Source organism: Mya arenaria, chromosome 2, assembly GCF_026914265.1.
Source record: "Mya arenaria isolate MELC-2E11 chromosome 2, ASM2691426v1".
Taxonomy (NCBI): Eukaryota; Metazoa; Mollusca; class Bivalvia; order Myida; family Myidae; genus Mya; species Mya arenaria.
In genome coordinates this window covers 36,466,863-36,491,510 of record NC_069123.1, presented here as the reverse complement: position 1 = coordinate 36,491,510, position 24,648 = coordinate 36,466,863, and the positions used below count along the sequence as shown (strand labels likewise).

Genomic DNA, 24,648 nt, shown 5'->3' with positions numbered 1-24,648 from the left:
AGTTATTTTAAAAAATAGCTTCTGAGTGTGTCTTGTAAAAATCACAGGACCCCCACATGCTATTCTTTAGTGTATACACACAGCTGAGACAGGGATAGACATATTTATTTTTTCATTTAAAATATTGCATTTTTGACCTCATACTAGCCCTTATTCATAAGTTCAGTTTTGTTTTAAGGAAAAATTGAACTTGCTGATTTTGGTCCTTTTGGTTCATCCCCAATTGATCCAATAAACCCTGGTATAATATTGATAATTATGGAGAAATAAAGACATACTTTATATGTAATGTTAATTGGGCTCAATTTAAGACAATGTTAATTGGGCTCAATTTAAGACCTATTCAGATTATGAAATAAGATACTGCAATATAACTTTTATTAAGTCATAGCCCAACTATAATTTATGACTATAAAAACGCACAAAAGAGAATGTTCCTGTTCATATACCTTGTTCTTATTTTTCTGAAATTGAACTGCTGGTGTTTAGGCATTGGTCTATGACAGGTGTGGTTGACAGTTGATATGTAAATTTAACCAGCTACGATAACAACATCATATGCATACACCACTGTCAGCATTTTAACTGCTACAGCTAATGAAGAACCTCCAATAACTATACTCTTATATTAGCTGCCATTTATAAATAATATTCAACATTTAATTGTTTAAATCTATTTTGTATTACATTTTTCCTTTGAGAGTCATTAAAAACATTTACAACCCAGTTGTTACCCAATTTGTTAACATTGCCATGCTTAAGCTAGGCCTGCTTCCATTTTCCGACTCCTTGCTGCTGTATTACTATTCCCGACTGTGCCCTTTTGTTAGGCAGAGCTTCCATCAATAATTATGAATTATATTTAATATTCAAAATGTCAATTCAAAAAAAGTTTAAAAATAATTCAGAAACATAATTGTGATACTTATTTGAGATAAAAGCAACCCTTACCATTTGTATTGGTATTGAGAGTAGTTACAACACATGCACAATACTTTTTTAACATTGACCCTTGCCAATGCCCCATTAGCGCTCTTTCACCCTGCTCTTTTTAAATCATAGCTCGGGTCCTGAATTCCCACTTAAGAAACTTTCTTCTACAAAACAATACCAGACTAGGAGTGTTGTACGGTCTGATTCAATCTCCTCTTTCCACACATTTGACATTCATACAACCAGTTGTAACTCTCCTGCTGCCAGCTTTAAGCAGTACCGTCCCTCAGCAATTTCAGTGCTTTGATATGAATTTAAGATATTTGTAAGTGATATTTTCATTTTTCTGCTGCTTCTAAATATTTGTTTACAGTCCTGATGTGTTTGTTGATTTGACGCTCGAACTTACTCGAACTTGCACCAGACACCCTGTGCATTCTTAAGCATACCAAACAATAATTTCGGGTCATTTGACCAGCGATGGAAAAAAAGAAAGATGAGAAACTGCGACAACGAGCCAGTGGGAAAATATCAATTTTTTACGATAACGTCATTTAATTTATAAAAAAACAACAAAAAACAACAACATTTCATTACAAATGTATTTATTCTCGGTAAATCAGTGATGATTTTAGATTTTCTGACATCAGTTTTAAATCCAATTTACTTTTTTAATGAAATGTACACAATTGTATTTCTTACGTCGAAATTGATGAGAATGGAAAGTAATAAGTATTCAAGAAAAAAGTATGTGTTTCCGGTACGGATTATACACCGATTTTTATATTTTCTAAAGGTTGTCGAAGATGCGCGCCCATGTCGTGTCCTCTGCCTGCTTCCTGTTGCTCCTCGAGCTCTTCTCCAGCGGCGCCGGCTCCAGCGTCACAGACAGCAATAAACTCTATATGTACACTGACCTGATTGTGACTGGTGGCTACAATGCCCGGAACGTACCAAGCGCCGACTACTCACTGCCCTTGCGTAATGATGGTTAAAATGTTTAAATTTATAGAAATATATAACTTAACACATGTTTCCTATTTCTTTCTGAAATGCCAAATGTCTATATATTTTAATTATTAACCTTAAGAAGTATCATACAAACTAACAAATATACACTTCCCGTCGCAGACGGGATACTTTAATCGAAAAATTACTCACATATAACACACTGTTTAAGTCCACTGTTCTTGTACATAAAGCAGTCGTAAAATATCCAAAGCTGGACCCGCTCTCTGTCACAACATAAATTGTACTGCCATGATGGTAGAAAAGATTAATACAAATAAGACAGAGTTCAAGAATGATGCATAAAACAAAACATCCATGTAAAGACACCCAATGCCAAAAAACAATTAGCAAATTTTAAAAAGATTGTTAAGTTTATTCCGTCTGAACATCGAATGATCAATTCAATACTAATGATCCACGATGAAATGTTCTAGTTAACACAGGAATAATCAATCATATATCTTATATTACACCTGATAATCCGCATAAATAATGCATATATATTTTTCATATACAAACAATATCCAATGCGGTTTGAATTCAGTTAAAATCTTTGAATACATAAGTTTCTGTTACTTTATGATCCTTTTGACTGATTTAATAAGATTGGAAATGGACAAGCGTTTTTTGATAGACATTGTTCTCTTAGATCTCCATAAGGCGTTCAATACTGTTGGCCATACCATTTTGCTCATGAAACTTCAAGCATCAGGTCTGTGTGATAACATACTGAAATGGTTTAAATCCTACGTTTCATTTAGACAACAGCTTGTAGATGTCTCTTGTGTACAGTCCGCAGCTGCCCCTATACTATGTGGTGTCCCCCAAGGGTCCATACTTGGTCAAATTTTATTTTTCAATCTAGATCAATGATATGTCTGCAGTGGTTAAAAACAAACTTTTGCTGTATGCACATTATTCTGGCATACTTGTATCTGGTAAGAATAAGTCTGATATTGAGAGGTTTAAACTGATTATTTGTTATTGTTTTGTTTGGACCAAAACCTAACGCTAACCTCAATGTTGCATGTAATGGAACAGTTATATAATTCACCTCTTCTGTCAAATACCATGGGGCTTCCTTGGATCAGAACTTGTCTTTAAATGACATCGCCCATTCAGTTATTAAGAAGGCTAAATTTGTTGTACCGCAAACAGTATAATTTGACTCTACATACAAAGATTATTTTTGTTATGCCCTTTATTCAATGTCATTATGATTATGCTTGCTCCATATGGTATCATGGTCTTACTCAGGTCTTAAACTACAAACTAAACAAAATAAGATAGTTGGATTTGTACTCAATCTTGACTGTAGATCTCACATTGTAACAGAGCAATTTCAGTCTCTTAAAGGCCTAGTTTAAGCCTTCTGTAACTTAACCCCCCCCCCAACCCCCCAAAAAACTGTGTATAGTACACAACCTCTGTTTATTGATCTTAATCTACTTGCTTTGATCCCTCTTATCAGATCTCCGATTTGAGTATCCTGCTGTGAAGTTTTAAAAGTTGTATTATATGAATGGACCCTAAATGGCCAATAAAAGAATACACAGGAAATTGGCCCCTACTGTGACACCAGTGCAATTAGCTATAGATGCACAGCAGGGGATAATCATGCCAAACATTCCTTAAATTAGGCTTTTAACTGGTTACCAGTAGGTAAGAGAGTTGATCAAATTGTTCTGTGCAATGCTTTAAGGTAAAAAGTGGTTTTGGTTCCATGTTTAATGGGAGAACATTCTACATCCCAAGACAAAATTCAGTCCTATAGAACAAGACTTAGAGAAAAGGGTGCCTATGCTGTTTCAAAGGTTAAAGGTTTTAGATTAAAGAGTTTCTGTTACTTAGGTTGTAGTTTTTGGAACAAATTGCCTGCAAGTATCACCCGAATTGTTCATTAAGCAACTTGTAAGGTTGTTGTTAAGGTTCATATGCTTGGTAATTTAGTATTATGTTATGTTCATTTTTAAATACTGTGTGCAGCTGATTTTTGGTCAAAACTTAAAAGTAATATGTTATAAGTAAACTCTGTGATATGCTTTGGATGTAAGTTATGTTATTCTTCTAATAAAGTACAAACATTCTACTTACTGTGGTACATATATAAAGATTAAATAATCATAATTTATAAATTGGTGACGCACAACATACCTTTCTTTGGTTAAAAATCCAAATTCAGTCATAGTAGCTTTCTGTTTGGAATTTTAATTCCATACAATGATATCCTTTTGGCGAGTATCTATAGCTGAGTTCCTTCGCATTTAGCGCTAATCAGCGGCTAGGTGAAGTTGTCGGTAACTCGATAAATAGAACAATCGCTATGAGTAAAACTTTATAACCCTATAATTATTTTGAAATGATTATTTTACTTAGAATACAACCTACATTTACAGCCAATGAAATTGCAGATAGGCAATCATTAAGTACTAGGCTTAATCATTAAGAATTTCAACATTCACTGAGGTCCGCCTCCTGCCACTCATCCGATATTCAATCCCTGTGTCAGATTTTGCAGTGACATTGTGTCAGCCAATGAGGTAGTATTCTAAGAGAGTAAGATGACCTGAAGATATATTTCAATGATTAAGAAACGGCTCATCCGCTACGGCCACTCCGCCAATTCTTATGCATTAAAATGTTACTTCATGTCATCAAACTATTACTAAGTCATTAAGAATTTACGTACCATGTTCGGATTGACGTGGCAGTGTACCAAATAATGACGTTTAAAGGTAATGTTTGTGAAGTAAAACTTCAATTCTTAACGACTTAGCGTGGTGCTTAATGGACCACGATTGGCAATTTCGTTGGCTGGAAGTGTAGGTTATACAATAAGAGACTACTGAGCAATGCTTATTCAAATAACGAAATTGAGGTTATCCATTTCTTCTGTGGCGTATATCACTAAGTGATAGTATATATTAAGTAACATTATTATGCACACATGTTAATGAAAACAATATACTTACATGCATAATTTTATGATATTTTGTCTGTATTAAATAAACCCGTATTTTCAGTGTTTTTCGTAATAGAAAAACAGGTACGAAATACGCCCTTGCCTAGACTTTTTAAAGGATGCATAGCGTACCCACTCTAAGAACCCTTCTATCTTTCATAAGTCTGGTCTACCATTTAAAACATTTGAAACTTAATATTAATGCTTCTTCAATAAGAACAAAAAAGTTAAACAAAATCTCACTTATTTTGCCCTCAAATACCTAAAAACAGTTAAATCACTCAAATTTGAAATGCAAACCTATATGTGACCCACATAAGTTCATGGACTACTTGGTGTAACTGTGTAAGACTCTATAGAATAAAACCCCATTATTTTTCCTGTCAAGGGCACTTGGACGTATATTTCAGATTACGAGTAAAATTTGTAAAGTGTAAAGTAAAATGTTATTGTTTCGTGTTTAGCGGTCACTGTGGAGCTGAAGTTGCTCTCTATCAACGAACTTGATGACGTAGGAGAAACGTTCCGTGTAACCGGATATTTGTCAGTAGTATGGACCGACACATCTCTGATCTGGGATTCAGCCGATTACAATGGACTTAGCTCCGCGCAGTGGCCCCAAGTCAGTTTTATTAAGATTTAAAGTTTATAAATGTACAGGGCCCAGTAAATGAGTACACCTCTAAACGCGCTATGCAGAATAATTGCAGATCAATCATAGGCGTTCATTTTCTATAATAAGACAAGCGCATTGTGTTTCAGAAAGATGTGTGGCACCCCGACATCACCCTTTCCAACTCATACTTGGATTACCAACAAGTTGGTGACGACAAACTGCTACTGCTAATTCTTAATAACGGAGAGATTAGTTGGTATCCCTTTCAGGTATCATGTTTTCTTACATTTAATCCCACTTTAGCATGTTCGCCTCCTGCCCCAGTCATACATCACAGAACATTGCATAGGATTGTGTGCGACTTAATGAGTCCCGTTTTTCTACCTTTTAACTGCACCTTAGCATGTTCGCCTCCTGCCCCAGTCATACATCACAGAACATTGCATAGGATTGTGTGCGACTTAATGAGTCCCCGTTTTTCTACTTTTAACTGCACCTTAGCATGTTCGCCTCCTGCCCCAGTCATACGTCACAGAACATTGTATAGGAAAGTGTGCGACTTGGTGAGTCCCCGTTTTCCTACTTTTAACTTCACCTTAGCATGTTTGCCTCCTGCCCCAGTCATACGTCACAGAACATTGTATAGGAAAGTGTGCGACTTGGTGAGTCCCCGTTTTCCTACTTTTAACTTCACCTTAGCATGTTTGCCTCCTGCCCCAGTCATACATCACAGAACATTGCATACGATTGTGTGCGACTTGGTGGTGCCAGTTTCATGAATAAAAACAAGACGAAAAATATGTTCCGCTTGAAATGCTACAATCTGACAAAACAGTAATACTACTGATCTGTTGGCCAAAAAGCTTATTATGTAATGTTATGTTTTACGTGTTCTGTAATAATCACATGGGAGGTATTCAATATACATTTTCAGTCAATCTTATGGTGATACATCATTGACTGCATTCACATTATGGGTCCATAAATTATGTTACCCACTCAGATTAGCCTCACAGTTAATAGATCCAATTAAGATCAGTATTATTTACAATGACAGTCAATCACCAAGAATATTTGATTAGGGTTAAGTAAACATTCGAAAGCTCGGAAGTTGTCACATAATGGTCGGCGATAGTATTAAAACAATCTTAAGTAATCTTGCTCCTTTTTAGTGCGTACACTATTTAGACACTCCTACGTCTATGTAAATACTAACTATTTAGGCTAATCAGCGTAGCTCAAAATAGCATCGAAGTGTGAAGATATTGCAAAATAATTTATTTATATGTTTTCTGTTAAAAAATATGTCTACTTAAGAGGATAATAACTTAGAAAATCAATGGGAAATTGGAAAAAAATGCCTATTAACTTACTTATGGATTCAATTCTACAAAATTTGAACATGCCTGATTTTTGAATAAATGAAAGCATTGATTATCGTTTTGATAACACTTTCGTCATAAAATACTCAAGAGTGATGTTATTAAACTCATAAGGGTGTAAAAATCTGGCAATATATCCATTTTGGTTTGAGATTTTGCAAAAACAAAATATTTAGGGGTTTATCTACCCCATCCACTTAAGTAAAAATAAAGAAAATGATAATAGTCGAGTTTAATTCCTTAAGTTTTTTTTCAAATACAATATGAAAATGCATAAATATGATACGCATAATTTCATTGTAAAATCATTTTACATTAATATAATAACAATAATGAGTATATACTATATCATACTGTCTATTATACGCATGGATAGTTTGTGCATACTGGCAGATGTTGTATATTTTCACCTAAAGTTCACATCTAAACACCATTAATAATAGATTGCCGATATATATGCCAGAGTAATTAAGCATGTATCGAAGCGTATGCAGAAATGCGAACGTGTCATGATCTGTCTCTATGCAAAGGCACCCTGTTTTAGAAAACAATCAGTGAAAACTTTCCAATACTTTTATATTTCCCCAGGTTGATGCGTTTCCAATATCTTCTTAAAGCTAGTAAAATATAGCAAACTCTACGAGTATTATGTTGTGTCTGTATAAAAAGGTTCACGTATAACGATTATATGACATATGAGGGTAAAAACTCCATACTTTGTTGAAATTCATCTTCAGTGTGTGTGTGGGGGGGGGGTGCGTGCGTGCGTGCGTGCGTGTGCATGCGTACGTGTGTTCATACGTGTATGCGTGCGTGCGTGTGTGTGTGCGTTAGTGTGTGTGCGTGGCATTCTTAGTTTATTTTCAGCATTCATTTGCGGCATGACCCTGTTTAATTGTCGTTAATTGTGAACATGCATCTTGATGCATTGAAATTCATACTATTGTGTAGAATGTATATGCTTTAGTTTATTTTGTCTAGGTGTTCCATTCAACATGTTCGCTCGATATTACTGACTTTCCATTCGATGAGCAAAGTTGTGAGCTGCAATTTAAAGCATGGAGCTACTATATGGAAGATGTAGGTAACAATTACATACATCCAAGTTTGGAATACAAAAGAAACAAGACAATAAAAAGGGTAGCGTTCAAGCATATGCCTCCGTCAATGGGATCACTGGACCGATTCACAATCAATTGTTTAGAAGAGCCCTGATAACAGCTGAACTTCCATAAGTCACGGAAACAATCGCCATTTATCAACTAATCTAGTTTATTAAGTAAGTTATTTGTAAGCTCACGTACTGCACTTGCTAAAGTTATTATACAATTTTGGTCAACTGAACGAATTGTCGAGTCAATACACTAAAAGCCAATTGAAGGCGGAAAGACATGCGTTGTCTGTAAACCAAAACAATTTTCAACCATTCATTAATAAGTTATAGTTACTCGCGTCATAAAGGCCATCCAGAGCCGAGTACACTCGTACACTATATTTTGGTCATTGCCTGATGTTCATCATCGAGTCGATGCATACTGTTTATTGGCCGTGGCGTCTGAATCTACTTACCACAGTTTCAACCATAAATAATCCATGTACTACAAATTAAATGAACATATTCATACCCTTTGAACAGATGAACTGTTACCTATACTAATGATTTATTTAGTTGTCCTAGTGCGCCAGGCTCGAACGATTAATAATATAGTTACGTATACTGCACCTACAACCCAGTTATTTAAATAAGGACGAACGATTCAACGCCAGTTTATATTCACATATCGGTGGCCATTTTGGATGTTGTCTTGGTTTCCATGGAAACCTGGAGGATGCCAACTGTCCACCCTCGCTAAAAATGAACTTCAGACATCTCCCGACACAAATATACCGAGAAACGCTCTGGACAAAAAATGCACACAAATACCTCTAGGGACTGTACTAACAAGTGTGATTATATTTTTTACTTTTTGCCAAAAGCAACGTTCAATAACTAACGTGTGTATGTGAATAACGTTGATATCTATTGTTGTTATTTTATTATTATATTTGATGTCATTTATTATTATTATTTTATTGCACGTTAGTTCTTGCACGATTTACATTCACATGCTTGTAAACAGTAACGATATCAAAGTTGCTGTACATGCGAAAACAAAACAACTCTCCGACTTGTTACAAGTTCGTATGCAGACCTCCAATCTCCAATTAAACAATAACCTATTCGTACTTGAAGAGATATCATTAAACAGACTTGTGAATGAAGAGAATGCATTTAGTATTTAAACGACATTAATCTTAAAAGATAAAAAATACAAGCGATCCTTGAACCATTGCAACAGATGTTATTTTACGTGCGAGTTGATTTCATGAAAATAGTTAGAACTGCACTCACATAACATGTCGCCTGTGAAATATATGTATAACTTTTGGCGTCGAGGGCGTTCGCTATATACCTTTCACATAAGTAGGTTAATATTCTTTAGAGATTGTGCAGCCAAATACTTAAGCTATAAGTATCTTCCATCCAAGAAACTTGTTGACCACGAGGCCTAAAAAAAACAACATTTGGTTCGGGTTACCCGTTCCTACCTACGGAATAGGCGCCGACCCTACCGTTTTTATAGTCAGTTTGAAAAAAAAAAATGAAAAACTAAAAATAAAATAAAAATAATTTTTTTTTTTTCAATTGCTTTTCAATATGTAGTTTAAAACCTTAAATGATTACTCAGAAGATAAATTTTAACACCCGCTATGATAAAAATGACAGTCTTATATAAACCTAATAACAAAAAAAAAGCCTACCTACCCTAACTATTTTTGAAAAGGATGTAGCCCTAACCAAAAAAAAAAAATTAGGCCTGACTCTGAGGATAATTTCCATGCCACGACCAAGTGTCAGATGAAATTCCCTAGAAACACCCGAGTTACGTCCCTTTACATGTATTTGTATTTGATGATTGGATTGTTAAGTCATCATTTTGAGTACTATCTTATATGTACTCCAGATATCATGGTCATGTTTAAATGCCAAAATAATTGTCCAAGTTTCACTAGATAGACGCCCCTTTAACTTTAAATACAGATGGCTTTTTCTTGTTTTGTGAAAATCTGCGATCTAATCTTTTGTCATCAGTTTTTTATCACTGGTTTGCAGATATTTACGCAAATATTTGCTCGTCCCAAGACAAAAATATATATATAAAGTTGCCAAACGTTCAATCTGTGAGAGTGCAGCTTTAAAATCATCAAGCAAATACCAAAATTATATTGATGTTACCGCACATAAATAGTTACCATTATCATCACTTGCTCGATAAATTGGCGAGTTGGTTTCTGCATTGGCTTCCTTGTACTAAAAATGAAAGAACAAATCGTATTTCATACTCCAATACACTAGGATTTCCCAATTTATGTTTTATTTCCTCTTTCCAGTTAAACATGACTAGTGATGGTGTGAATCTTGGAGATTACGAGGCCAGTTCCAGTTGGGATATTGTAGACACTTTGGGGTACACGGATGCGAATCAGGCAGAACCCAATGTCAGATTCAGAATAACAATGAAAAGGAAACCCCTGTTTATTATCGTGACGGTAGTATTCCCCATCCTTGCCTGTGCACTCTTGAACATCTGTGTGTTTATACTTCCGGTCGAGAGCGGTGAGCGAGCTGGCTACTCAGTCACAATTTTCCTCGCTCTGGCTGTCTTTCTCACCATCATTTCTACGACTCTCCCAGCTAATTCAGAGAAAATAGCAATTTTCTCTGTGTACCTGATAATAACCACAGTGGCCAGTACGGTGACAACCATCATTGCACTTTTTACTATCAGGATCAGCATCTTTCAGAACCCGATCCCACAACGGCTCAACAAAGCAATGAACTTCATAATCTGCAAAACGAAAACGAACCGAAAAGTGTCCACAGTCGAACCAATTGATACTGAGGCTGGGCAAAGCGATTTATCAACGAACTTTGCTTCATACAGGCTTAAAGACTACACATGGAACGACGTCATCAGGTTCATTGACGTGGGCTGCATAGTCTTCTTCTCTACTGTCATAGTTCTATCAACTGTCATATGTTTGACCATAGCCGCCAAAGGATAGTTATACTCAAGGATATTTCATTAGTTTTTATTCAGTACGGACGTTATAAAACGAGTTTCCTGCAATGAAAAACGATCATTTTTATACCTGACAACGAATAAATACTGATTAAGCTGAATAGCGTGCTTATTAAAAACGCTTTTCATTTATAATGTCAAGTGTAATGTTATCACACTGCTATCATGCTGTCCAGTGAAATATGGAGTTTTATCACGGTATATTTACACCTCAACTTCCATTCCTTAAATGAAGTGCCTTTCGGCAATTGCGTTTATCAATTGATGAACGCAACATCTTCGGATATGTTCGGATCGCAATTCATCGCATAATAATATGCATGAAAACTATTGATCTTGTTATTGTTTGTATTGTGTCAGCAGGTCCCGTAAAATATAAAACAACATTTTAGAAAGTGTTAAGTTATTATGTTTTTAAAGTATTGTTGCCAAAGGTGTTTCAATTTTACATTTAAAAGTACTCCACACACTTAGACCAGCCCAATTGCGTTCATACCCCGATAATGACATCAACCCCGCAATTCATTCCTTAATTATGAAGGTAATCTAATTTTTCAAACGTGTTCTTCAGGATGAATGCGCGAACGTTTGCTTTCGATGGACTCCTGCCTTATGCCCCGTAAAAAGTGTTTAATTTTGAATTTTACTAGGCTTGTCCCTAAAGTTTTCATTGTTTATACAAAAGATACTTCCCAAAATATTGATTTCCAGGCTTTCTATGTGTTGCTTTTAACAATCATTTCGTTCGGCATGAAGCACATAATATTGTGGCGTCTTGAAATAAGTGATGTTAATTATTTCAACGACTGAATTTGCCGATATTTGTCTATACTTTACCTTATTGTGTGTCTCATTTTATAATTTTTTATAATGAATCTATAAAGATCAATTAATTGCAATACAGACCTAATAGTTGGGTTTTCTTTCTTTTTCCCAATGTCTTATTATATTAAATATTTGTTGTTGCGCAACGCACATGAAAACCCTCTAAGGCGCATTTTATAACATTTTCAATGTCAAAAAAGTTTTGGTTTCATCCAAAATCGGATAAAATGTAAACCAAATTTGGAGAAATCATATGCACATTCCTATAAAAAATGATCAGGTTTTCCACTCAGTTTCTCAATCCCACACTATGGTTATAACGTGTAAGATCAAATTTAATTGTTGTACAATGATTCAAAAGGTATTTGAGTTATTAAAAATAAATGTTGAGTTGTTTTTTTAATCATGCCAACTTTTTTTAAAGTATTGAATAACCCATTTTTCGTGGTGCTCCGTGTTCCATACAAGTATGCTACTAAACAATGTTTATTAGAATACACATTCAGTTTCTTAAGAAAATTAAGTTTCATTCAGTCGTGTTGTTACTTTGTACTTTGAATAATCGTATTTAGTTGACACTGCTGCATTCGAAAAAGCGGCGTCGCGGGAGTAGTCATCACTCATGATAATTCTCTACCTTCGAAAAACTACAGAAACATGTCCAGATGTCGGAAATGTAACCATACGTAACTAAACAGGGTCAACGCCAATGACACACAACAGAAAACAAACATCCACAAACAAGAAACACGGAACAACAACACACAAAAATCAACAAACAACGGCTCTTTCTCAGAACTTGATACAGTTGCTACAGAAAAAGATTATGATATACATTTCACCAGCAACCTTAAGTTTGATGAACAAATCCATACGGAAGTCGAAAACGCAAAAAGAATAACTGGTTTAATAAGCAGAAATTTTAGTTTCATGGATAAAAATCACGTTTTAACTCTATACGATCAGACCAAACCTGGCCTTTTTAAGTAGTGTTTATAACCAATTTCAAAAGAACAAACGTATTATTGAAAATGTGCAGAAAGGCGCTTCAAGGTTAGTTCCACACGGCTTACTGAGGGTTTTCCATTTGAAAATCGGCTACAAGAGCTCAATCTTCCTACATTTGAATATCGTCGTATTATTTAATTTGATTATAATAAGAAGAAATTCTGTATAAAATGTTGAAAAAAGTGGACTTTGATTATTCAAAGGTGCTCTATCAAATGTTCCTTATGGAACAAGAGGAAATTCATAAAAATACTGACAGAAGTATTCGTTTCAACTTATTTTCTCACATCATTTTTTCATCTTTTTTTTAACAACTGGAATAACCTTACAAGTGAAGCGGTATCAGCAGATAGTGTCGACTCATTCAATACAAGATTGGACAAAGCATGGATGTTTGATCAATGCAAAAAGTATTTGGAATACAACAATGTATAATTTTGAGAAATACAATATATTTGATGTTGGAACAGACTCACTACAGCAATATTTTTTTTAAAGTTTGTTTGAAATTACACTCTTGAATAAGAATACTCAAATGAACATGTGTATAATTTGTTATTTATCTAGTAATTATGAAACAGATACATATACATGTGCCATTTAACGGGGTGTATGTCTAATCTTTCGGCTATTGAGTTTGTTTCTTTAGTTTTTCATATAAATATTTACAGCATTTTCCTCAACAAGTACCATACAGTAGAAATTGCTTCACGGTAAATATTTGGGGATCAAATACTTACTTAAAGGTATAATTGTCTCAGTTGAATAATATGATATGGTATCTACATGCATATATTATGTATCACTTGCATGCATATGAACTTGCACACGGACTAACAAATATTGCTGCATTGATAAAGTATTGCTAAATATTAATCGGTATTATGCAAACTAAACAAAGTATTCTTGCACAAAAACTTGCAGATAAAAATACAATATCTCTTGCATAAGCTTATGACTTTTTATTTAATTCTACATATTTGTTATTGTATCATGTAGTTCCTTGTATCACAATAAGTTGATTGATCCTTTTCGAAATAAATATAAAATTTGCTTCATTTTTAAAAAAAAAAGAAAATTACAAAAGAAAACTTGCACTGAAGGCCCTTAAATTTAAGATGAAATCTCACACATTTTTTTCAAACAAATTATGACCACTAACAAGTGGACATATAAGTAAATAGTGCAGTTCGTCACCAACATCGTTTAGATTAAAAAACAAATACACTTTCTATTGACATTTGGTACAGCATTTTGCCCACATCTACCGATTTCGACAGTAAATTTCTGGTTGCTAGAACGGAAATACAAACATGTTAAACGTAGAGATTGGGGTAAGATATTAAGGTACTTTTCAAATTTTACATCCGACTTAATTAGAGGATACATTCTTTCCTTAGACGAAATATTAAATTGTTCAAAACACGTTTGCTGCTGAAATCGGTCTACAAGATTATATTTCACAAGTTTGCTAACATGTTTTGCAGGTTATCTTGTTTGGTTAAGCCAAACGTAGGTATAACCTGTTGAATCAAGTAGTGGTTTGATTTAACCGGCCCAAACTAGGTAAAATGTATTTATATATCAAGGAACTTATTTTCGAGTCATGAGATGAAACGAGTTTACTCCAGTAACTTATTATTCTGGTTTTAACTATAATATTTAGAGGGTATCTACCAAGTTCCGAGTTAAGCATGTAAGAGTACTCTTTCTAGTATGTGTAATTCGACGATAAAAATACACGTTTAATGTATAATTTATATTGCTTACAAAGTTACTATGAATACGTATGTCGCAAAACATAAGCATAAAGCAGAATACAAACTGCGAGCACTCCATTCAAAATATCCTAAAGACTACTGAAACCACTTGAAAAAAGTATAATGAAATGTTCAAACATAGATTAAAGCTGTTTCTTTGTCAGTCAATGTTCAGTATTATTTGCGCAAAACCGCCAAATTAATTCTCTAGTAATCCAGAGTCGGAAAAAAGGGTCGCACCAAAGGGGGCAACCATGTATATCAGTAAATCAAATGACATTAATCCCATTCAATTCTACCACCTGTTTATTAATGAGCTTTATATGTAAAGTTCTAAAGAAAAAGTTGTGATTACTGAAAAGGGTGTGTTTTGTGTATTTTGAATCACATAGAGAATGAAACATAAAATACATCATTTAAAAAAAAAATAATCTTAACTTCCAACCGGGGCTATATTTGCAGTGCAGACCTATTATCAGCACCAAGAAATCTAAACATTTATAACTCATTATTGATCAAATAACACATGAACACAAATTATATTTAGGCTAAAACACCGACCGATTTCTCACATAATTGCAACTCATTGCCCATATTCAAAACACATATAAGACATAGTAAACTACAGTTGCCTCATATTTTATCGAAAATCGATGCCAAACCAACATAAAACGTGATACACACAACGTCACAAGACAGAAACTGTTACACAAATATAAACATATTGTTATTTGTAAATGATTTGGTGATTTGTTCGGTAGATAGTTAAATAAGAACTAACCAAGGGTCAATCAATAATGGTACATATACATTGAGTATCTGTTTATGCCGTTGATGGTCCATACACTACTAAATATGACACAGAATAAACAAGTACTCATGTATTCCATTGATGGTCGACATACTACTAAATCAAGACAGACAAAAATGTATACAAATGATGCCCCTTACACTATTTAACCAAGACACACAGACATATCAATTACTCATGTATGCCATCGATGGCCCAAACACTTCTTCATCAACAAACACACTGAGGTACCGAGTAAACATGTTTGCAATTGATGGCCATACACGCATGAATGTAATATTCTATTAAATCGAGGCACACACAAACTATGACGTTCACTGCATTTAACTATATCAGTTTACCAAGAGTTATGCCTTAACACATATTAAAGTGAAACGTTATGGGCCTTGCTTCAGATATATATTGTCACAATATAGAATCATCTGTAAAAGGATTTCTATGAAAGAGATACCATTAATGTTTTTCCTACTGTCGAGATTTCCAAAGGCACACCTGGATACCTATTATATTCAGAGAAATGGTCCTTGCTGAACATATACTTAATTGCATGATGCCATAGGTTACATGAAGACAAATTTCATGTGAATGAATTAAAAAATCAGTTTATGGCATGCCGTTGATGGAACACTCTAAGATGGGCACAGCGTGCTGTACACACAGGCCCAGCTCCCATTTATTTTCGTGGGACGGAACTTGCCCACGATAGAACGGCACGCAGAGCTCATCCACTCCTTGGGTTTTTCAGCAAAGAGAGAGGTCCTTGCCGTCTGTGAAGTTATTTGCAAACAATGTCAATTTTCATTCTTTATTTTGCGGGACAATATTAATGGAATATTATGCCGATTTTTAACATCTTCATCTATGACGACTGAAAAAACGCCAATCTCAAAATACCAGACAAGTGAAAATTAAGGTAAATGCACATTATGTTTCAATTTCATCTAATTAACATGCATTGGCACTTCAGTTTTGAAAGAATTGTTAACCTGAGAAGAAATACCAAAATACGAACCGAATTTATCTATCAGCTGAGTATTGAAAACTATACATGTATATATTCAATATCATTCTACCTGCGCCACAGACGACGTATTCCTCAAAGAACGCGAGGCAATGGAAGAGGTAAGAATTTGTTTTGATGGCGTTGATGTCGACAGCGTGAGTACAATTTTGGCCCCGACATTCGTAACTCACGTTACGCGCAGAGCAACATTCAAATATACACACCAGCAAGGGTTAAAACACAGCAAAACTAAAATTTACAAAGTTGCTCAAATTCATAATAACAGTAATAAAACAAATACGTTTTCAAACAACAAGAGCTGAAACAAGACAGATGATGCGGATTGGTTCCATCAGATGGATAACCATTAGTATAATTATATTACTGATGTTGAATAAATATTTTATCAAAATCAAATTCATCTTAAAAAGGCCTTAAAAAGGTTTTCTACGGATCTGTGACGGTTGAGAAGATTTCCAGCACCAGGTATACAGTTATTACTGAACTCCAACTGTGACCTTGAAATATCAAATAAGAGCAAGAACTTTATGCGCGATAAAACTTTACATGGTTCTCAACAATTCTGTTTGATTAAGTTCCTATAAATAGTTAAAATGTTTTTGGTGAGACACGATTGATTGCTATGTATGTATGTATGGTTTTGTTTCATGTGTTACGTTGAGTTTGTAGCACAAATTTTATTTGGGACATAATTTACCATAGTGGTCAATAATTCTGTGAAGATTGATGACATTTCAAGTAAAAGTTAAAACGGTATCACCCATTTATTTCTATGAAATTCATTTTGTTACCTCCTAGTGTGACTGTGACATCTGAGATCATCACACAGATGAAAATCACATTCAAAATGGATCTGTACAGATTTGGGATGTTGGACTTAATTCAAACTAAAAGCAAAACAGTGATTGCTAAGACACGATTTTTTTTTATGTGAAATCAAAAATGTACACTGTTGACCTTCAAGTTCGACCTTGACTTTTGATATTAAATCACAAGTTTTATGCACAAAACATCGTTCTATGTTATTCGACATTTTGTGAAGTTTGGCTACATTCAAAAAAATAGTTCCGTAAAAAAATGGCTGATACATGAACTGTTGCTATACAATCCATAGTGCATTATGTTTACTTAAAATTTGACCTTAACATTTGAGTTAAAGCATATATTTCATTAGAAAACATATTTTCAGTGCTCTACAAGTTTGAAGAGCACACAAGTTTAGCTCTATTCTCCTTTCCACGATGCTTTGCAAATGTTTTAAGTTTGATTGAATTCCCATCACGAATTAAAAAAATATGTCTGAGACATGTTTTTTTACTGTGAAATCCATTTCAAATGACGTTAACTTCTAATTGTGATCATTTTCAAGAGCAGCTAAATTGATGTGAACCAAACAATATCATTATGCTCTACACTTCTGTGAACCTTAAATTTAATCCAATCAATAACAAGAAAATCATTGCTGAGACAATGTTGCAACTGAGGAACACACATGCGAACAAACTAACGTACGAGCAGACAGTGTGATTACTATATACCAGTCTTAGGGAGCATGAAAATATTAACTCCCTTATAAAGATGGGCATAGCTTTATTGAATTACAATTTACAATGCAGATGGAAACATCATTAAAATAATCTTCCTTTGTACTTTAAGCTTCAGTCCTTCATTGGTCCGTCATTGGTCAGTCCACGAAAAGAAGCCTCACTTCTTTGGATCTAGCTCTAAACTGTGAACAATTGCACTTTTAGATTTCTCAAGGGTAAAATAAATGATTAAATCGCTAATGTATAACACGGAAAAGGCTGAAATCAAATAATGAAATACTTTTTACTTCAATATTCCTATTACCAAATTGTTCAGATACTAATATTTGCTGACATAGGTGTTACCTGACACATTAGTCGGCTTGGTGGTGTTTAAGGGGGGATTTGGTCGCCCTGGAAGGTCATCTGAAATACACATTTAGAAAGGTTTACCAGATATTAATTATTTAAAACTAACAATACATATAAACTCACATTTATTCAACTTCAGATTATAGATTATGCAATGTCAATAATGGAATTTCTGCATCGTCGATTAATAGTTGGAAACTCGGTGAAGTTTTTTTCATGAATATACGTTTAAAATGAGTAAACACTAAAAGTGCACAATTACAGTTGATTTCGATACATCTAACAATTTGAGTCATTACAGTAAAACATGGATTATAAGTGAATTATACGAGATAGAGAAGATTTTCTGTCGAAAAAACTAATGTCAACAATCAGCATGGAACTGGGATATTTGTATCAAAGGGCTATTCATGTAAGTATCCTTGAGTAGTTGTGTACGTTTATGTGTTCAAAAATGTTTATTTTTTAATTTATCTCTGGAATTATTAAATCATTTTTAATTGCTAAATGTTAAGACAGCGTTTTAATATTTCTACATGTACTATAAATATACATGTTACATACTTTACATCTACTTATAATGCACCAGTCAATTGTAACCACGCCCCCCCCCCCCCACAGGTCCGAGGAATAGCTGGGACTTTGACTTTCGGTCCAGCCAACCCCGGGTAAAATCCTCGTCCTGTGGGGACGAACTGATGGTCAAATCCTCGCCATATGCCCCCGTACCCCAGGGAGCCTAGGTAAGGCATATTCCCTGCTATATTTTGCTCAAAGACAAAACCACTGCATTCACCCGGCACTGCGAGGCCACCTGAAAGGTAAAAACACAGCCCATTTCCACGGCTATCCCCGGCATATCCCCAGACCTGGGGGTGGGGCCGTGGTTACAATTGACTGGTGCATTATGTTCATGTTGCATATTTTTAAATGTACTTATGGACATCATTTATGTATATGATATGAGTATGTAATCTTTTATTTGATTGTTTTATCTTAGAAAAATATTAGACTTAAAAATACCCATTATTTGTTTACAAACTGCATATTTTCAAAATAAACCTGTAGTAAAAGATGTACATGGTTTCGGACTGGAAGCCACGACAGCTTGGACACAGCCGACATTCATTTGCTTGGTGTAGGTCTCGTTGAACGCCATACTGTTGTGAATCATTATCAACCATATGCACAACAACTACACAGTGCCTACCAACCCTTACTCTTGGCTAAAACGGATATTAGTGCAGAATGTATAATTAATACATGTGCATTTGTATTTTACGGTTGTAGCTTCTGTTGGTTGATAATCAGAAGTCTAATTTCTTTCAGGCAGGAAAATGACTGAATATTACTATTATATGAAGAATTCCAGCCTGCATTAAATACTTTGTTGGATCATTGAGACAGATTTGACATCCATGTCTATCCACAAGGCAGTCACATCTGATAGAGATGATGTGAGTATTTCATATAAAACATATTTGAGTTGGTGTTTGTTGTTTTATAAACTCACTGTATTCAATAATCCAGTGGTGGTGGTGGTGGTGGTGGTGGTGGTGATGCTGGTGGTGATGATGAATTTTATTGATAAATTTAGTAATTTTCTTTATATTATATACATGTATGTATCTGCTTATTGTTGTTGTTTTTAAATAATGTTGAGAAATATTAAACTGTTTATATTTTATTTTGTATATATATGGCAGTATTATTATCTATTAAAATTAGTTAGAAAGTACTTTTTTTTTCTTTTACAGCATAATCATTCTAGATGGGTAAAGAACCTGAAGGGGCATGAAAACCAAATCAGCATTGACTCAGCATTGAGTAATCATCATCTGTGCACACACTACAAGTACAAACGCATGAGAACAAATCAAACTTCAAATGTTGAAGAGTGAAGAATTATTGTGAAAAATTCTAAATGTTAGAATACCATTGACTAAATAAAACAAATAGACATCGATTACCAACAGAGACTGTTAACATGTTATAATATTAAAAAGACATTAATTGAGAACTTTCACTCTGACATTTTTGGAGGGGCATTACCGCCTGCTTAGTGTTCTTGTTTCTTTACATATTTTAATTTAAAAGTACATTCATTGTTTTTAAATCTGAATTCTGAGTTAGTATCATAAGTAAAATTCATTTATTTTAATGATTACATTTTATGAATAAGTCCAATTAAGCTTTATCAATTTTTACAAGAAAAAGGTTGATTTTTAAGCATTTTATTAGTTATAAAAATGTATAGTTACATGACATTATGTATATTTTCTTCAAAACTGAACGGTAAACTATCATAAATTGTCTTTTAAATTGTTCATTAGACATCATAGAAAATATTTAAAATGATTTCAGCAGGTTGTCTTATTATTAACTATTTTTTATGAATTTATTAAACTGCTTTATATTTTCAAACATCGAAATACTGCTCTGTTCCGAAGACACACAAGATCAATCAAAATGATTTTTTTCCATGTGTATCAATAATATGTTCGGTTGAACTTAATTTTTCAGTTAACTGAAGTTTATCTTACCAGAAACTGTTGTGTTTATTTTATAATCTCTGATAATGTGAAAAAAAAATCAAATATAGACAAAATATTTTTAATTCACGGTAAAAAATCTTCAAAATTTGGATAAAAGTCCCATAGTGTACCATGATAATAACTATGTTGTCGGTAAAAGCTTTATAAAAGTGTGTATTACTTATACCTTAATTCAGTTTAAATAATTATGGCCTTTAAGGATTTGTGTTTTCATACAGATTTCCTGTTATATTGAGCTTTGTCAATTTTTTGTTGTTGTTTTGTATTATGTACAATTACTACTTCTATTTCCTAACTTTTGTCTCATTTGTCAAATTGAATTGTTGCATATTTAAGTGAAAAAACACACACTATTTTAAAAGATGCACTCTTACTCCCAAATAAGACCTATCACAATTAATATTATTGTATTATTGTTTTGATTTTTTTAAAAATGGTTGATAGATGTCAACAACAATGTCTCTAATGAAGGATCTTGAGTTCCTGGGTGAATAAATAATTACTAAGTTAATTATCGCTTTTAACATATGACATAAGTTATCAAATTTGAAGCAGTTATGAGCATTAGGGTAGGTACAAATTCGTTACCTGAGCCAATAATGACAGCCCATAATAGGATTAATATCGGCCTCGGCAGCTGCAACATTGTTACGGTCCACCTGACACAAACGTTACACGCTCTTCTGCAAAACAAGATAGAACAAGTATAGTCTGCAACATTACCGGGGTTCACTTAACACACATTTTATATACTCACTTGAAATACAAGATGCATGTCTCTTTCTAATAAAGTGGCTGAAATAAACATCAAATGTACATAGTATAACAATACAAACATATTAATAGCACTGATCCTCAACACTATTAAACTGTACAAACTTAAAATTAATTATTCATATCCTTAATTAAAAGAAACCAATGCTCAATAGTTCTCATTAGCATCACCGTTGTGCCACAAACAAGTACCTATTCAATTAGGATGTTATACTTGTTGACCGCTGTAAAAATGAAGTCTTTATATAATTACACACAGACAGACACTTAAACTCAAATAATATACAAATGATCGTACACTCCATTTCAAGTAATGCATTAAATACATACTAGAATATCGTACCTTAGCCAAAACAGACCAGCATGTGAAAATGATACATTGGAACAAGCTTATATAAACAACATTTCAGTTTATAGTGCGTGTAGCTCGACTGAGTGGGCGTTAAGTGGCTGTCTTAAACCATGCTTTAAACAATTAAACAAACAAACAAACAGGACTTCATTGTTTATTATGCATTTACCGCAATATAATAAATGTACTTATGTTGAGAAACATTTAGATAAAATACAAAAAAAAAAACAGAAGTGCAGTTTTCGAACACTTTTAATATCATTATTTATTTCATTCCTACGCTATATAACTTAAATACAGATTTTCAGATTTTAAATATTTTAACATATTAAAAAATAATACCATATATGTACAGTTTGTAATAAAGACAAGTAATGTAAAAAAAAACTCATTTAAGAAAACTCTTTACACCCACCTTATAAGCTGAATTGCAAGGAAAATATAGTAGCACTAAATAGTAAGTATTAAAATGTACAAATCATTTTAAATTCTTCTTTAACAAACAAACGTCTCAAAAACATCGAAATCTCGTACTGATAAAACTTATTTACCTAGAAAACGTAAGATTTCATTCGGGTGCCTTAATTGTTATTTGCGCAACGCTTAGTTCTTACTCATTTGCCCAGATCTTGTCCAAATCTAGAGAATTTGTTTTAACCAAAACACATGTAATTGGTTTATTTTGGATCAATATAAATACTTAAAGTTTGCAGTTGTTTACAAGTATAATTATTATAATAAGTACGAAACAACGTTTTTCTGCAAACCGGAGACGTTCAGAATTCAATGTAATTATGATATAACTCATGCCATAAAGGAAGCCTACTCATCAAGACGCCAGAAAAAAAACTGCGGTTTTGAATGTTAATCCATTTATTATCAATTATAAAATGACTAACTATTTTTATTTCTTTAAAGAACACCAGTAGGCGGATGAGATCTCGTACAAGAGTACGAGTGTAAACACTGATTGTAAGTTAAGATGGTATTATAGTTCTCCGTAAGTAAAGAACTAGTAAAAACAGATACAAATATTTTATGTGGTGTAGTATATTTAGCACCTCAAAATTCGTTATATTTAATAGAGGACCCTTTTTTCAAATATACAGAGCGATCTTGAGAGGCTTTCTCACCAATACAATTTTGCTTGCATGTTCGGAGATTTTAATGCCAGAACTAAGTGTTTTGATGATTTAACTTTTATAGATAAGGCATTTGCTGAAAGGCAATACTTGAAAACCCGAAAAATGTATATATTAAACGCAATAATAGTGACAAAATCCAGAAATAACGTTGGAAGTAGGCTTATCGACTTCCTTCAGGTTTATAATTTGTATATATTGAATGGACGAACACATGGTGATATGACTGGAAACCCCACTTGTAAAGGCGTTATCACAGTTGATTATATTATACTAGTATGTACATCAAGTTTATTTAAGTATATAAACAGTCTTAAAGTCAATGATTTTTGCCCAATTTTATCCGATGCACATAACTATGTTGGTTTGACATAATTCGAAATGCAGGATTACATGCAAAGCATTTTCAACAAGTGAGATCAACTGATTTTATGGAATAATGTAGAGAGTAATGGATTTATTGAAATTATTGATCAACAAAAAGTATCTACGAACGTCTCAAAACGTCAGATAACATTGTCGACTCATTAAATTATGTATTTAAACATTCGTGCAAAAGTGCATTTGGTTTAACAAATTCCAATAGTTGTTATAAATTGAAAGATAATGAACATAATATCGTGGCAAAATGGTTTGGGACAAAATGTAAATAAGCACGCAGAGACTTTCATGGGGCTAAACATATGCACACACTTCGTAAAAATTGTAACGTGCGAGCCAAACAAACACCAGATATCCGTCGCCTAAAGCGGACCGTTACATTACTTTACCCTCCGAGAAGACTCGTCCCGAGTCTTGGTCTGGGAATCTTATGGATAAGGCAACTCCGTTCAGGCAGTTGTCATCATCCCACCGCTGCCACCATTTGTAACGTTCGAGCCTAACAAACACCAGATATCCGAACTTTCTGGCGTAATGAAACAAACACCAACAGATCCCTCAAGCATGCTCGACTCTTAAGGGGTCCACTGGTCTTTATATACACTAACTTCTCTATTCTCACATAGCCCGGGCTTTGCTAATTTGCATATAACTAACCAAGTTTACGGAACGTTATTATGAACGCTCAGCCGCCGCCTACAGCGGACCGTTACAAAATAAGGAAAATCTGAAAATTTAAAGCAAGTTATATAAATCAACGATGAATAAAATAAAAAAAGACAGAAATAGGATTACAAAATGCTATTAACACATATTCCAATTATTGTGATCTATGGAAACTAACAGTCAATACCACAAAATCAAAAATAGTTGTATTTGTTTGACAACAGCTCTATGATTCTAAATTCAAAAATAACAGTTTAGAGTTAGTAGACGAATATTTATTTAAGTAGAACCGGTTCATTTTCTAGCTGCAAAAACATATAGCTTCTCATGCGCAATGTATAGTCTGATGAGAAACTCAAAAATCTATTTTGTTACACGGTGCAGAAATTTGGGGATTTGGTAATAATAGCATACTGGGAAGGAT

General features: G+C 33.8%; 1 protein-coding gene and 1 long non-coding RNA gene across 3 annotated transcripts; one reads left to right on the top strand and one right to left on the bottom strand.

Annotated features, from left to right (window-relative positions):
- The first annotated feature begins 1,739 nt into the window (after positions 1-1,739).
- LOC128214649 (neuronal acetylcholine receptor subunit alpha-3-like) lies at positions 1,740-11,242 on the top strand. Its single transcript, XM_052921220.1, has 5 exons — positions 1,740-1,914; positions 5,371-5,528; positions 5,669-5,791; positions 7,886-7,984; positions 10,337-11,242. Exons 1-5 carry the CDS (start codon positions 1,740-1,742, stop codon positions 11,009-11,011), a joined length of 1,230 nt encoding a protein of 409 aa, XP_052777180.1. The 3' UTR covers positions 11,012-11,242.
- Positions 11,243-18,026: 6,784 nt separating this feature from the next.
- LOC128223120 (uncharacterized) lies at positions 18,027-22,083 on the bottom strand. 2 transcript variants are annotated; one of them, XR_008259297.1, is made up of 4 exons: positions 22,027-22,083; positions 21,498-21,592; positions 18,349-18,408; positions 18,027-18,185 (listed from the first exon to the last, which is right to left on the bottom strand). It is a non-coding gene; the product is annotated as an uncharacterized LOC128223120 (long non-coding RNA). The 2 variants fall into 2 exon arrangements; XR_008259298.1 differs by having other exon boundaries at positions 22,014-22,066.
- Positions 22,084-24,648: the final 2,565 nt, after the last annotated feature.

Coding starts and splice junctions, on each gene's coding strand:
- LOC128214649 (XM_052921220.1), top strand. CDS start 1,740: ATGCGCGCCCATGTCGTGTCCTCTGCCTGCTTCCTGTTGCTCCTCGAG. Junction 5,529..5,668: donor GCTCCGCGCAGTGGCCCCAA/GTCAGTTTTATT, acceptor ATTGTGTTTCAG/AAAGATGTGTGGCACCCCGA. Junction 7,985..10,336: donor GGAGCTACTATATGGAAGAT/GTAGGTAACAAT, acceptor TCCTCTTTCCAG/TTAAACATGACTAGTGATGG.